This window comes from Crocuta crocuta, unplaced genomic scaffold, assembly GCF_008692635.1.
Source record: "Crocuta crocuta isolate KB4526 unplaced genomic scaffold, BGI_CrCroc_1.0 scaffold39, whole genome shotgun sequence".
In the NCBI taxonomy this organism is placed as follows: Eukaryota; Metazoa; Chordata; class Mammalia; order Carnivora; family Hyaenidae; genus Crocuta; species Crocuta crocuta.
Window position 1 is genome coordinate 6,548,951 of NW_027533334.1, and position 12,266 is coordinate 6,561,216.

Here is a 12,266-nt window from a genome sequence, read left to right on the forward strand (position 1 = left end):
CAGAGCTGAGCTGCGGTGCTCCTGCCTCAGGCCAACCTGTCCACGGTGCACAAAATCTTTCTGCTCTCACCTCCTCAAGGGCATCACTTTAGCCACCCACCTGTCTCCTCCATCCTTTTTTTTTTTTTCTACTACCAGTAGCTTATAAAAATAATGCTATTTCTCCAGTCTTCAAAATCCCTCTTGTAACTCCACTTCCTCCTCTAGCTACTACTCAGGTTTTCCGCTCTCCCTTACACACAAACTTCTACACACATTGTCTGCGGGCTGCCGTCCATTCTCTCTTCACCTTGGTCCAAGCAGACTTTTGCCCCCACAGTCTACCAAAGCAACTCTCACCAAATGACTTCTGTGTGGCTAAATCGAATAATGGTCTTTCAGTCTGTGGCTCACTTGACCTACAATGGCATTTCACCTTGTCGGTAACTCCTTTCCTCTGGAAACACTTCTACTTCTCAGTCACTGTGCGACCCCCTCCTCTTTTCCCTGATCACTGAAAATTAAGGTGCCCAAGGCTCAGCCCTTGCCGTCTTCTGTTCCTGTGTCCAGGCTTCCCCCACTGGGAGATCGTACCCAGTCCCATGGCCCTGATATGCTGTCTGTGTGCTCATGGCTCCCAAAGTCACATAGGCGGCCCAGGACTTGCCAGTCTTCTATATCTGTCTCTCCACGTAGTCACTTTTATGTTAAAAAAAATCTCAACTTGTTATGTCTATAATCAAACTCTAGATCATACCCCCACCCTACCTACATATGGGCTTTCCTATCTCAGTTAACGGCAACCACATCCTATCACTCGCTTGGAGCCCAAGTTTAGGAATCTTCCTTGATGTCTCTATTTTTAACCTCTATCCAGTGCATCAGGGAAAAACCAATGGTTTTTTCTTAGAAGGTACATCCAGAATGTGACCATTTCTTCCAACTTCCACTGATCCCACTGTGGTCTAAGCCATCAGCAACTCTAGTGTGATTAACTATGACAACCTCCTAACTATTTTCACTGCTTCCACTTGCTTCTATATGGTCTACTTCAATGAAACAAACAAATAAATAAACTTCTAAAAATTTAGGTCAGATTATGTCACTTCTCTACTCAAAATGCTTTGATGAGTTCTCCATTTCATTCAGAAATAAAGCTACGTCCTACACAATGTCCCCCTCTCCCAGCCCTTACTGCTCTGGCCTCAGATACTATTTCCACTTCCATCTACTCTGTTTGGCCCTCAGTGGCCTCTTCCCTGAGCCTCCAATATGCGAGGCCTGCTGCTTCAGACCTTTGAACCAGCTGTGCCCTCCATCTGGAAAGCTCTCCACCAGATACCCGCATTACTAACCCTCTTGCAGCTTTTGACTCTTTGGTCAAATGTCAACTTTGTAGGAAGGCTTACCTACACTGGTTTTTTCAAATTATGTCCTCTCTGTCCTTATGCCCTGGCGCTCCTGGTCTTTCTTACTCAGCTATTTTTATCCCTGCAGAAAGCCAAACTTCTACTGTCCCATAAAATGTTTGTTTTTAATTATGTTTATCCTCTCTCTTCCATTTTACATGTAGGAAAATGTGATCATTTTTTTCAGAGAAGAGATTTTGGTCTTCTTAGTCACTGTTGTATCCCTATCCCTAGAATAGCACCTGGCATCCAGGGCTTACTTCAGAGAAGGGGTGTAATATTTCCTTCATTCATTTATTCAACAAATACTAGTATATACTTGTGCCTTTCCTATTTCTACCACTCAATGTATAATTTGTTGCTACTGTGATTAATGCCCTACAAAAATGTTTCTGAAACTGTTGTGCAGGATTGAAATTTTGTGTTATGTAGTTTTATATCTAGTCTCCAATTTTGTTATGCTATTCACTTTTTACAAACACTTCTGTAAAGAAAGTTTTGGGCAAAGAAAACATCATTCTACCTAACCTTGTTTGAAAAATTGTAAATTCAAATTAATAATAATTTGGCAGGTCCAAATTAATAAATTCTTAACCATATATGAAAAGCAAGGACATTTTTTAAAGGCTTAAACAAATGTATGAAAGTCAGTATTGTTATTTTATATTTTAAATAGGTTTTTAAATAATAATGAACTTTTTAAAATTATAAATTCTTTGTGAAAAATTAAAATGTAGAAAATTATTAATCATTTATAACTCCCATATCTACTAACAATTTTGATTCTTTAAAAAAAATTTTTTTAGTGTTTATTTTTGAGAGAGAGAGACACCAAGTGTGAGTGGGGGAGAGACAGAAAAAAGGAGATTCAGAATCAAAAGCAGGCTCCAGGCTCTGAGCTGTTAGCACAGAGCCAAATGTGGGGCTTGAACTTACAAACCGTGAGATCATGACCTGAGCTGAGGTCACTTAACCGACTGAGCCACCCAGGGGCCTCTTGATTCTTTTCTTTTGAGTCTTAGTTCTAGGAAAGTTTTCAGGGCATGTGTGTGTGAGAATGTGTGAACAGAGAGGTATTTGTGTGTGTGTGTGTGTGTGTGTATGTATGTATGTGGATATCTATATCTACCTAGGATACATGACTAATCATAGCTATATGTTCAATATTATATTCTGTTTGCTTTCCTCTTTTTTCTTTCTTTTTGAGGGATGGAGGGGGAGACAGAGAATGGGCACATGTATGAGCATGGGAGGGACAGAGGAAAAAGGAGAAAAAGAATCTTATGCAGGCTCCATGCTAAGCATGGAGCCCCAAGTGGGGCTCAAGCTCATGACCATGACATAGATCATGACCTGAGCTGAAATCAAAAGTGGGACGCTTAAATGACTGAGCCACAGGCGCCCCAGGTCTACAACTTTTTAATGGGTAAGCTTACCATACTGTGACTGGGATAGTAATTAAGCCTACCTGTTGGTAGTGGTTAAGATAGGTCCCATTTTTCCTTCTGGGGCCACAGTGATGAAGACCGTGCCACACTGAGGTACAATGTCTACGTACACATAGCCAAAGCCAGTCAGGAACACAACCTGCAAAAACAATATTCAGGATCTGATTAAAAAGAAACAAGAAACACAACTGAAATGGTTGCTTTCAAATGTCTTAAGTTCTGATTCAATTCCAGAAACACTTCCTGGTTATATTTCTTTGTATCTATGTGTACAGGCTATACAGCTGACTTGAAATGAAGAAAAAAAAAAAGAAAGATCAAATCCAGATTTTTCAATATCCAGCTGTAGGGTTCATAGAAAAAAAACAATGATGGATGACGGGGTACGAGTGTCTTCCTTCTCTGCTGCTTTGTAATTGGCAAATAGCTCTGTATGGGCTGGAGCCCAGCCATGGGCCAGCTTTACATGTGCACATCAACCTCTGTGGAAAAAGCAAACAAACCCTGAAACTCAGGACTTGAAACGCAACATGCAAAAACCTTTCAGGCTCTTGAGTGTTGGCTTACTATCATGAGGATGTCTTTGTATCCTGGGGACCCAGAAATGTACCAGAAAACTGACCAATGAAGGTCGACATGTCATAATCCCCTCAAGGTCCCTCAGTCCCTCATGTAACTGGTAACAATAGTGTCAGATAACTTCATTTGCTTGGAGTCAAAATTAAGTTTTCTTCTACGGGTAGGTGGACTAAGACCTAAAAAATAGTTCTATCTCAGAAGCCAGGTGCCAGGCCAGCAGAACAGATGTCCTTTCAGCATTAAGTACCGAGGTTGCTTAAATGGATAAATATTTGAAAACAGAACAGAACTATTTGAAAAACAACTCCAAGAACATCATGTTCACGGCCAGCATTACCTGAGAATAGGGGCAAGAACCTCCTTATGTATGGGAATGTTGATTCTGATAATTTGCAGTATCAATTCAGTCCAAGACTGGGCCCTTTGTTACTGTTAGGGCAGCAAATAAAAGAAGACGGCAAATTCCCGGATGACGGAACAAAGCTAGGTGCCTGCCTGATGAGTAATGAATGTATTGGAATTCTGACCAAATGAAGAGGTCCCAGAAAGAGTGTTCACAGAACCACAGGGGACAGTCACAGACTCAAACCGGGAAGGGACTTCAGTGTTGTTGGGTTTCTTTCTTGCACTGTGGCTCCTCCTTCAGAAATCCTGACCATGTGAAGCACCCAGGGCACCTGGGTATCACCTCTGCCTCCTCCCTCTCGTCTGCTGGAGCACAGCAGTCCTCAGATGCCCCAGCTCTGCGGGCTCCTCCCCTAGCGCCTTCTTTTTCATCCGACAGCTGCTGCTTTAGCTTAGGCCCTTGTCTGCCACTCAGCACTCTGTGTGACCAGAAGGCGGCTTCCCGCACACAGGTCCTTTCCAAATCCCGTGTATCGGCACATACTCCTTAAGGACACCTTTTCCCCTGAGGGTACTCTCACCTATTTTCCTATTCCTTTCCTCAGCTTGAGACTAACTCTGGCATTCCTGAGGTATGCTCACCATATTTCTAGTTCATCACAAACTGGTATTATTTGTAGTACAGTCGCCTCTTTATACACCCGACTCAGCTGCTGGACTGTCAGCTTCATGAGGGTAGGAGTGGAGTCAGTGTGTTCTCTATGGACATGTTTCCTAAATGGATTGTTTTGCCAAAATATGTTTCAAAAGAGCCTGTATCCTGAATTTGCCTTATCTATTCTAAGGTAAAAACGGAATTTGACTGTGCTAAAATCTGGAATGCAGCCAATTTAGAAAATGGCTCGGCTCATGAATCTAAAAGAAAACAGGTATTAGTTGAGAAACATTCACATTTATTATTTTATATGACATACAGAGGAAGTCAGCTGCTTTTTCCTGGACTTAGAGACGTGGGATTATTCATCTGGCACAAACATCTGACCTTTCTGAGGCCCCACCTCTCTTTCCCCCTCTCAGTGACTCCCCATAACTTCAGTGCATGTCCCAGGGTTTTAGCAGAGAGCTACCACCCCTCAAAAGAGGGAGGGAGAGGATCAACAAGGGAAATATTTACTGTTCTGTTCATTCTCACAGTCATCTTTAGGCCTCAGGAAATGAGGACCCTTGTACCTTCTGAGATAGTGAAGATAAGGCAAGCTGATGTTTTCTGTTAACTGCCCAAGGCATTTTGAAGCAGGCGAATAAGCCTAAACCTTTTAGGTACTTCTTCTGGTCAAAAATGTGGACTCTGGAGAAAAATTTTGCCGGGAGCCCTTTCAACACACCACTAGCATGGAAGAAACGTGGGCTTTAATACTTTACTCCTTGGAGCCTATCCCTGTCTCTTTCCCCAGGCAGAGAAACCGCTCACAATGCCAAGCACTTTGTATGGTGGCAACTCTAGGGATTAGGGAGTTGGGTATCTACCTATCAGAGAAATGAGGCATTTGCACCTCTAAGTTCCCCCAGAGGTTTTAAAGTAAGTCCTTGTTTGGGTCTGATGGTTTGGCCTGCAAAGCCTAAAGTACTTAATGAAGAAGACATTTTTTGAAGAAAATGCTTGCTGGCTCCTGGTGTAGCTGGTCGTGGCAGCCACACTCCCAGGACCCGTGCCCAGTCCACTCCCCCACGGGTACAGAGCTTGTCTATGCGGCTGTCGTCAGCTGATGGGATCTCAGCAAACGTGAGGCAAGAAGCCTGATGAAGCTTGCTTCCCAGGGTCTGCCCTTCTGTCAACCGTGTGAGGAAGCCTGGTCTCGCTTCCCTAAAGAGGAGACCACATGGTGACAGAGATGCCCTGACTTTCCAGCTGAAGTCATCCCACAGCCAACTTCCAACTGAATGTGGAAGTTGATGAGCGATCCCAGGCTCATCTTGCAGAAAAATCACTCAACCACACCTCAGACTCATGAGAAGTTAATTCTCTAGGTTTTGGGGTGGTTTGTTACAGTGGGGCAGATAGAAAGTGATGGAAACTTCCTCAACCTGCCTCCCTGACTGACCATGGGGAACTGAGCTCCCTGGGCACAAAGCATGAGCAAGAAGCAACTTCTAGGTTTCTGACAGGCAGCATAACCCAGCCTATACCACTAATATAGATATTGGTAATAGAAGTAGGGTTCCAGCAGAAACCTAATGTATGAGTCCTTGGCTTCATGGTCAGGCAGTAGAAGCTGATATTGAAAGGGATTAAAATGGCAATTCATGCTATTAAATAGCAAGACATTTAGTAAAACTGTTGCCTGAGATTACCTGGGAGGCAGATTATAAACCTAATCCATCTGTACCTCCAGAAGATGAGGTTTGAAAACAAAACATTAGTGGTGTGTGTTGGCTACTATTGGCCGTCTCTGGAAATGCATTCTGAAGAAGAGATGGGCTCAGGAAAGAATTTGTGTTTGCAAATAAAATGAAAGACAAGAGAGAGAGATTCCAGAAATTCAGGGCCTTGCAAAGCTAGAAATGCTTTTGACCTCAAACAGCAAGAGACCAAAGTTAAGTGTTTGAATACGAGGGCAGATTAATACTCAGCCTTGGGGCTATGTGTAGGCATCACACTCACTGTTAGAACCTCTTAATTGTTAAAGTGACTCAGAAAAAAAGTTTAGATTAAGAGCATAACTTTGCCACAGAAGCTCTCTTAAACCTAGAGGCAGGGACACAAGATAGCACAGGAATATGCCTTGAAAAGGACCATGGATGTGGTTCTCACTACATGAATTCTCTGGAATCCAATAGTGTTTGAGAAATGACTACTGATGAATACACTCTCGAGCCTGGACTACAAGAGACTGAGGCTACTTGAACTTCAGATGTGACTGAGGAAGATCTCTGAGAGGAGGTCCAGGGGCTGGAAGAAAAGCGGTGAGAGTGCAGTTCCAAGAGCAGAAACGGCTCCAAGCCCAGGCCTTGTTTCAAGGTGTGTTCCACTTATATGCTCAGAAACTTCTCAGACTCGTCACATATGAGAGTCTGTTCCTAGGTCTCATCCTTCCCCTTTCCAGTTTGGAGGGGTTAAAACGGTTAACCTGTCTTATAAAATGGGGGGCAGGGGAGGACGGCATGAGCTCACAGGTCTCCAGATGAAAGGAGTCACGTCCGGACTGAGAGAGCATCACTCACAAGTATTGGAGTTTCAGTGGGATGTGGTGACTCGTCAGAATCCTGGGGAGGCAATGTGTTCGTTGTATGTGCAGGAGAAGGGATGAATTAAATGAGTGATGGCCCAGGGGACGGCTGAGTATATTATTGCAGAATAAGTGAGCCAGTCCTGATCAATGCCAACATTTAGGTGTTTTCTCTTTCTTCACTTCGCACTGGCAGTATGGGGGGCGCTATGGGCAACATACAGCGGGAGACTTGCTGCTCTGACCACAAATCACTTCGGAGGATACTCTGTATCTGTCGGAGCACTTGGATCCTTTTTCTCACACATATGGGTATAAGAACACCACTCCGGAGCTGTGTCCTGCCCTCCACTTAGCACACAGTCTTTTACTACAAACACAATAGAAAACACTTCCACAAAACTGGTGCTTTTCTACAGTTCTCTCTCTCTCTTTTTTTTTAAAGTCTATTTATTTATTTTGAAGGAGAGAGCGAGCAGGGGAGGGGCAATGAGAGAAGGGGAGAGAGAATCCCAAGCAGGCTCCATGCTCTCAGCACAGAGCCAGACGTGGGGCTCGATCTCATGAACTGTGAGATCATGACCTGAACTGAAATCAAGAGTCTGATGCTCAACCAACTGAGCATTAAAATGATCGCATATTACATTTATATATAGCAAACGATATTTTAAAAAATTATACCAATTTATTTTACTAAGTTAATAAGTTACATAAGGATCCCTGGGTGGGTCAGTTGGTTAAGTGTCCAACTCTTTGTTTTGGCTCAGTTCATGATCTCAAAGGTCATGAGATCAAGCCCCATGTCGGGTCCCGGCGCTGGGCATGGTGCCTGCTTAAATTCTCTTTTTCCCTCTTCTGCTTGAGATTATACTCTTTCTCTTAAAAAAAAAAAAGAACTAAGTAAGTTACAAGGGGCCGTAAGAAATAAAAGAATGAATTCTTGAAAGTCTCTCTTCCTTTCTTTGCCTGTCTTTTCCCCCACAGGCCATATGTGACAATCCAAGGATAATCTGGAGGGAGTTATAAAGCATCCCAGCACTGCGGCTGAGACAGACTTAAATAATAGGTAGAACTGTTATTAAAAGTCCTACTGCACTCCCCTCCTCCAATATTTTACTGACTTCCTCTTCAACTGGGCTCTAATAGCCATAGGATACATCTTACTGGGCTTCCTCCCTTTCTAATTCTCTTTCTTCTACCTGACTCATGTTCCCCTCAGATTTTCACTTCTTTTTTGTGATGAGTGATTTTGTGTCATCCTAAATGGCCACAGGGTGCCCGGGTTAAGCACTGTTTCTGGGTGTGTCTGTGAGGGTGTTTCTGGATGGGATTAGCATTCGAATCAGTGGACTCCATAGACTGCCTTCTCCAGTGCCTGGGGGGGGGGGGNGGGGGCATCATTCAGTCCATCGAGGGCCTGCCCCCTTTTCTCTCGCCTCACTGTTGAGCTAGGATATCTCGTTTCATCTTCTCCTGGTGAATTTATGCCATCAAATCCCTTAGTTCTTGGGCCTTTGGACCCAGGCTGAATTACACTATGGTTTCTCTGGGTCTCGAGGTTGCAGATGACAGATACTCAGCCTCCATAGGCAGATCAGCAGATAAATCAATCAGCCATGTTATTTGTTCTGACTTTTGGCTACAAGTCATCTTTCATAAAAATTTTTACTTCCTATTTTGGGAAGGGATAAATTGAAAAGTTACTATTTATTTTTCTAGATGAAGTGGCTTATAAGAAAGTATCTTAAGAAAGAAAACCATGATATGGAAGAAGTCAAGGCTTAGGCTTTGAAGGGAAGGAGATGTGCATGTGTGCTATGGGGCTGATCCCTAGCCTGTGGAGGGAATAAGGGAGTTGAATATAGCCTGCTTGGTCTCAGGTAGTGGTCTGTTTTAAGCAGTTTAAGTCCTGGAGTTTCAGACCTGGAGAATTTTCTCTCTCTGGGATGGACTCTTGCGTTTTAGTAATCACTTTGGTGGTACTTGTGGAGACAGACTTCAAGGTGAAGAGGCTGACAACAACAGAGAGATCCCTTAAAGGGCTATTGCTAAAATCTGGGAGAGGGATAATGGGTAAAAGGTCTGGAGTGGGTCATGGTCACAGAGAGAAAGGGGCAGAACCAGAGACATTTCTGAGGAATTTCTGCCAGCACCTGGTGACTTCCTGGATGTGGAGAGGGAAGAGAGGGAAAGGTAGGCACTGGGGTGCAGCAGGAAAATAGGTTTAGAAGCCTGATAGTCTGAGTTTGAATCCCAGGCCCATTTGCTTTGTCCAGGTTGACTTCCCTGAGCTTCAGGTAGCATATACCTTTTTTTTGTTTTTAATGTTTTATTTATTTCTGAGTGAGAGAGACAGCGTGAACAGGGGAGGGTCGGAGAGAGAGGGAGACACAGAATCTGAAGCAGGCTCCAGGATCTGAGCTGTCAGCACAGAGTCCAACGCGGGGCTCAAACCCACAAACCGTGAGATCATGACCTGAGCCGAAGTTGGGCTCTTAACCGACTGAGCCACCCAGGTGCCCCAGGTAGCATATACCTTTAAGGGATGTGGCAGGGACTAATGATATTTGTAGAGTGCTTGATATAAGACAGGAATTCAAAGCAAGTTTACATAAGTATTATTGAAGGTTTTTATATTGGGAAAATGGCGGTAACAATCACTGAAGTGACAACTCTAGGAGAAGCTGGCTTGGGGAATAGAAAATGATCGCTTTGGTTTCAGACATGTTGGGGATAGGGAGGTGCTTGTGAGCGTCAGATGGAGATGTCTGGTGGGTGGCTAAGAACATAGACTTGGAGCTTGGGAGAGATGCAGGGGCCAGAGACAGAGACCTGAGAGTGACTGGATGATGGTAGCTAAAGCAATGAGATGAGATCTCTCAGAGAGGAAAAGATAAATGAATTTCTAAAAGGATCAATTTCTAAAATGAGAAAAGGGTAGATAAGCATGAAAACAAAACAGCGTTATTCTGGGTATAATTCTTCCCTCTGTATAATTACTGAAAAATTTTTAAGGAAATCTCTACTCCAAGCATCTTTAAAAGCACCATGACTCAGCTAGATTAAACCGTAAACACACAGAAGACTCTAGACGAAGGCACCTGGCAGTTGTTCAGAAGTGGGTGCTAACTTGCTGATACCCCTTCTGGCCCTGATATGGGATGTATGGGAAGGCAAGTGAAGTAAGCAAGAAGGCCAAATATCTGTACTGTGCATTTTATAAATTGGATACTCACTTGGATTGGTAACTTTTTTTCTGGGGAAAAATTCCTGGATGGAGGCTAAAGGTATCTCAGAAAATGACTACACGCTCTGTAAGCATTAGTGCTCGGGACTACCTCAGTCTGATCTGCACCAAATGGGCTGATTACACACTTGAGTCCTGGTTCATCAAGGCACTTACCAAAGTGTCTTCATGATAACCTTGTAAGCAAGATAAGAAACATCTTATATAGCATGGTTTAAAAAATGCTTTTAGATGCATTTTCTTATTTAAGACATGTGGGCTAGATGACAGTACAGTCTGGTGTGTTAGTGGCTGACTGAACGCATGCACTGGGGAAGCATGTAGTGATTCACCATCGCATGTAGACCTTGGGCTTGTCCTCTTCAACATATTTATTAATGACTTGGATGAAGATGTAGAATGCATGCTTACCACATCTATAGATGACATAGAGCTACCAAGGATACTTAATATGTTGGATGACAGCACCACAAATTTTTTTTTAAGTGATTTCAACAGGCTGGACTAGGCCAATAGCAACAAGATTTAATTTATTGGGGATAAATGTAAAGTCCTGTCATTGGGTTCAAAAAGTCAACTGTACAGCAAGTCATATGATAAAGACCTGGGGGATGTGGTTGACCACAAGTTCAATAATAACAAACAGTCTGAACTTGTTAATAAAAAGCTAACTCAATCTTCTACTTTATTAATGGAAGCACAGGGAGGTAATAGCTGGTTAGACCACATTTGGAAGACTATGTGTAATTCTGGCTGCCAGATTTTTCAAAAGGGAACATAACACACTAGTGTATTCAGACAAGGGTAACTGCGGTGATGGGTCTGGAAATCACATTTACTGAAGGAATGATTCAAGGAACCAGAAATGTTTGGCCTGGATAAGGGAACACTTAAGAGAAGATGTTGAGGCTGCCTTCAAATAATTGTAGTGTTGCTATATTAGAGGGGGAAGTAAACAGTCTGCCCCAGAGGGTAAAACGAGGATGAATGAGTGGGTGCCACAGAGGGATAGTTTGCAGTTTGATACAAGCAGACACTTTCCTGCAGTCACCGTGGGACTAAGCCACAGTCAGGACACTGAGGGAAGAGTTCATGGGAGGGACTCTTGTCCTAGGTAAAGAAAGTGGAGATCTGAAAACCTCTTCTAACCTGCGCTTTCATGAACCTTCAGGTAGCGATATTGGTAGCCGGGGCTGGACTCCGAAGGGTAGACAGTGACCTCAGTTTGGTGCAGGAAAAACAGGATGGGGCCACATGTGGGCAGATTCAGGTTCCAGCCTGATCCTGCTTAGTTATATACCACCTAGCTGATTACCCTGCAAGCCTCAATCCTCTCATCAGGAAAATAAACATTAAAATTATTGCCCTAACGATCCTAGAATTTTTGCCGTGATCAAAGGCTCTGTCTTAAGACTTACTTCACTTGCCTGCATTTATTTACTTACCGCCAGGTCCCTGAAGCAGGAGGAATGCCTTATTTAGGGCAAAGGGTTTGGCTCTTGATAGTTCCTCAATAAAACTTTGTTGAATAAATGAATGAAAGAATTGAGGCTGTGGCATGAGAGCACTCTGTAAATGGCACAGAGCTATATACACACGAAGGACTGTCATTCCCCATCTTTCACACACTGAGAAGAAAACACTGGTGACACCGACTCCACTAAAGACTTCTGCTCAGAGTCAAAGATCATGAGAATTCATTGAATCTTTTTAGAAGAAACCTCACCTGCAAACTGTCTAGGGATCACATTGCTCCTCCTTTGCTGTTTCAATGGCTCAGAAACTGCGTTTCATAAACACTTCAAAGACTTTCCAAGGCTCTCAGGATAAAAATCCAAATCCTTGGGTGCAGACACAGAATCTTGCTGGGTTTGACCTTGCATTTCTCACTAAACCCTTCTCCCACCCCCTTTTCTTCGTCTGGCACTACGGCCACACTGGCATTTAGATGCCCGAAAGGACCAGGCTCCTGCTCTGAGCACCAAGGCTTCAAACATGTTGCTCTTTCGGCCAAGGAACATTTCCTACTTTT

At 43.4% G+C, this 12,266-nt stretch overlaps 1 protein-coding gene across 1 annotated transcript in view; it reads right to left on the reverse strand.

Annotated features, from left to right (window-relative positions):
* Positions 1-12,266, reverse strand: part of VPS13B (vacuolar protein sorting 13 homolog B) — a 761,997-nt gene that overhangs the window by 22,301 nt on the left and 727,430 nt on the right. The window contains exon 55 of the mRNA XM_077748161.1: positions 2,857-2,975. Within this exon, the coding sequence (XP_077604287.1) occupies positions 2,857-2,975 (119 nt within the window). The remainder of the gene's footprint in view (positions 1-2,856; positions 2,976-12,266) is intronic.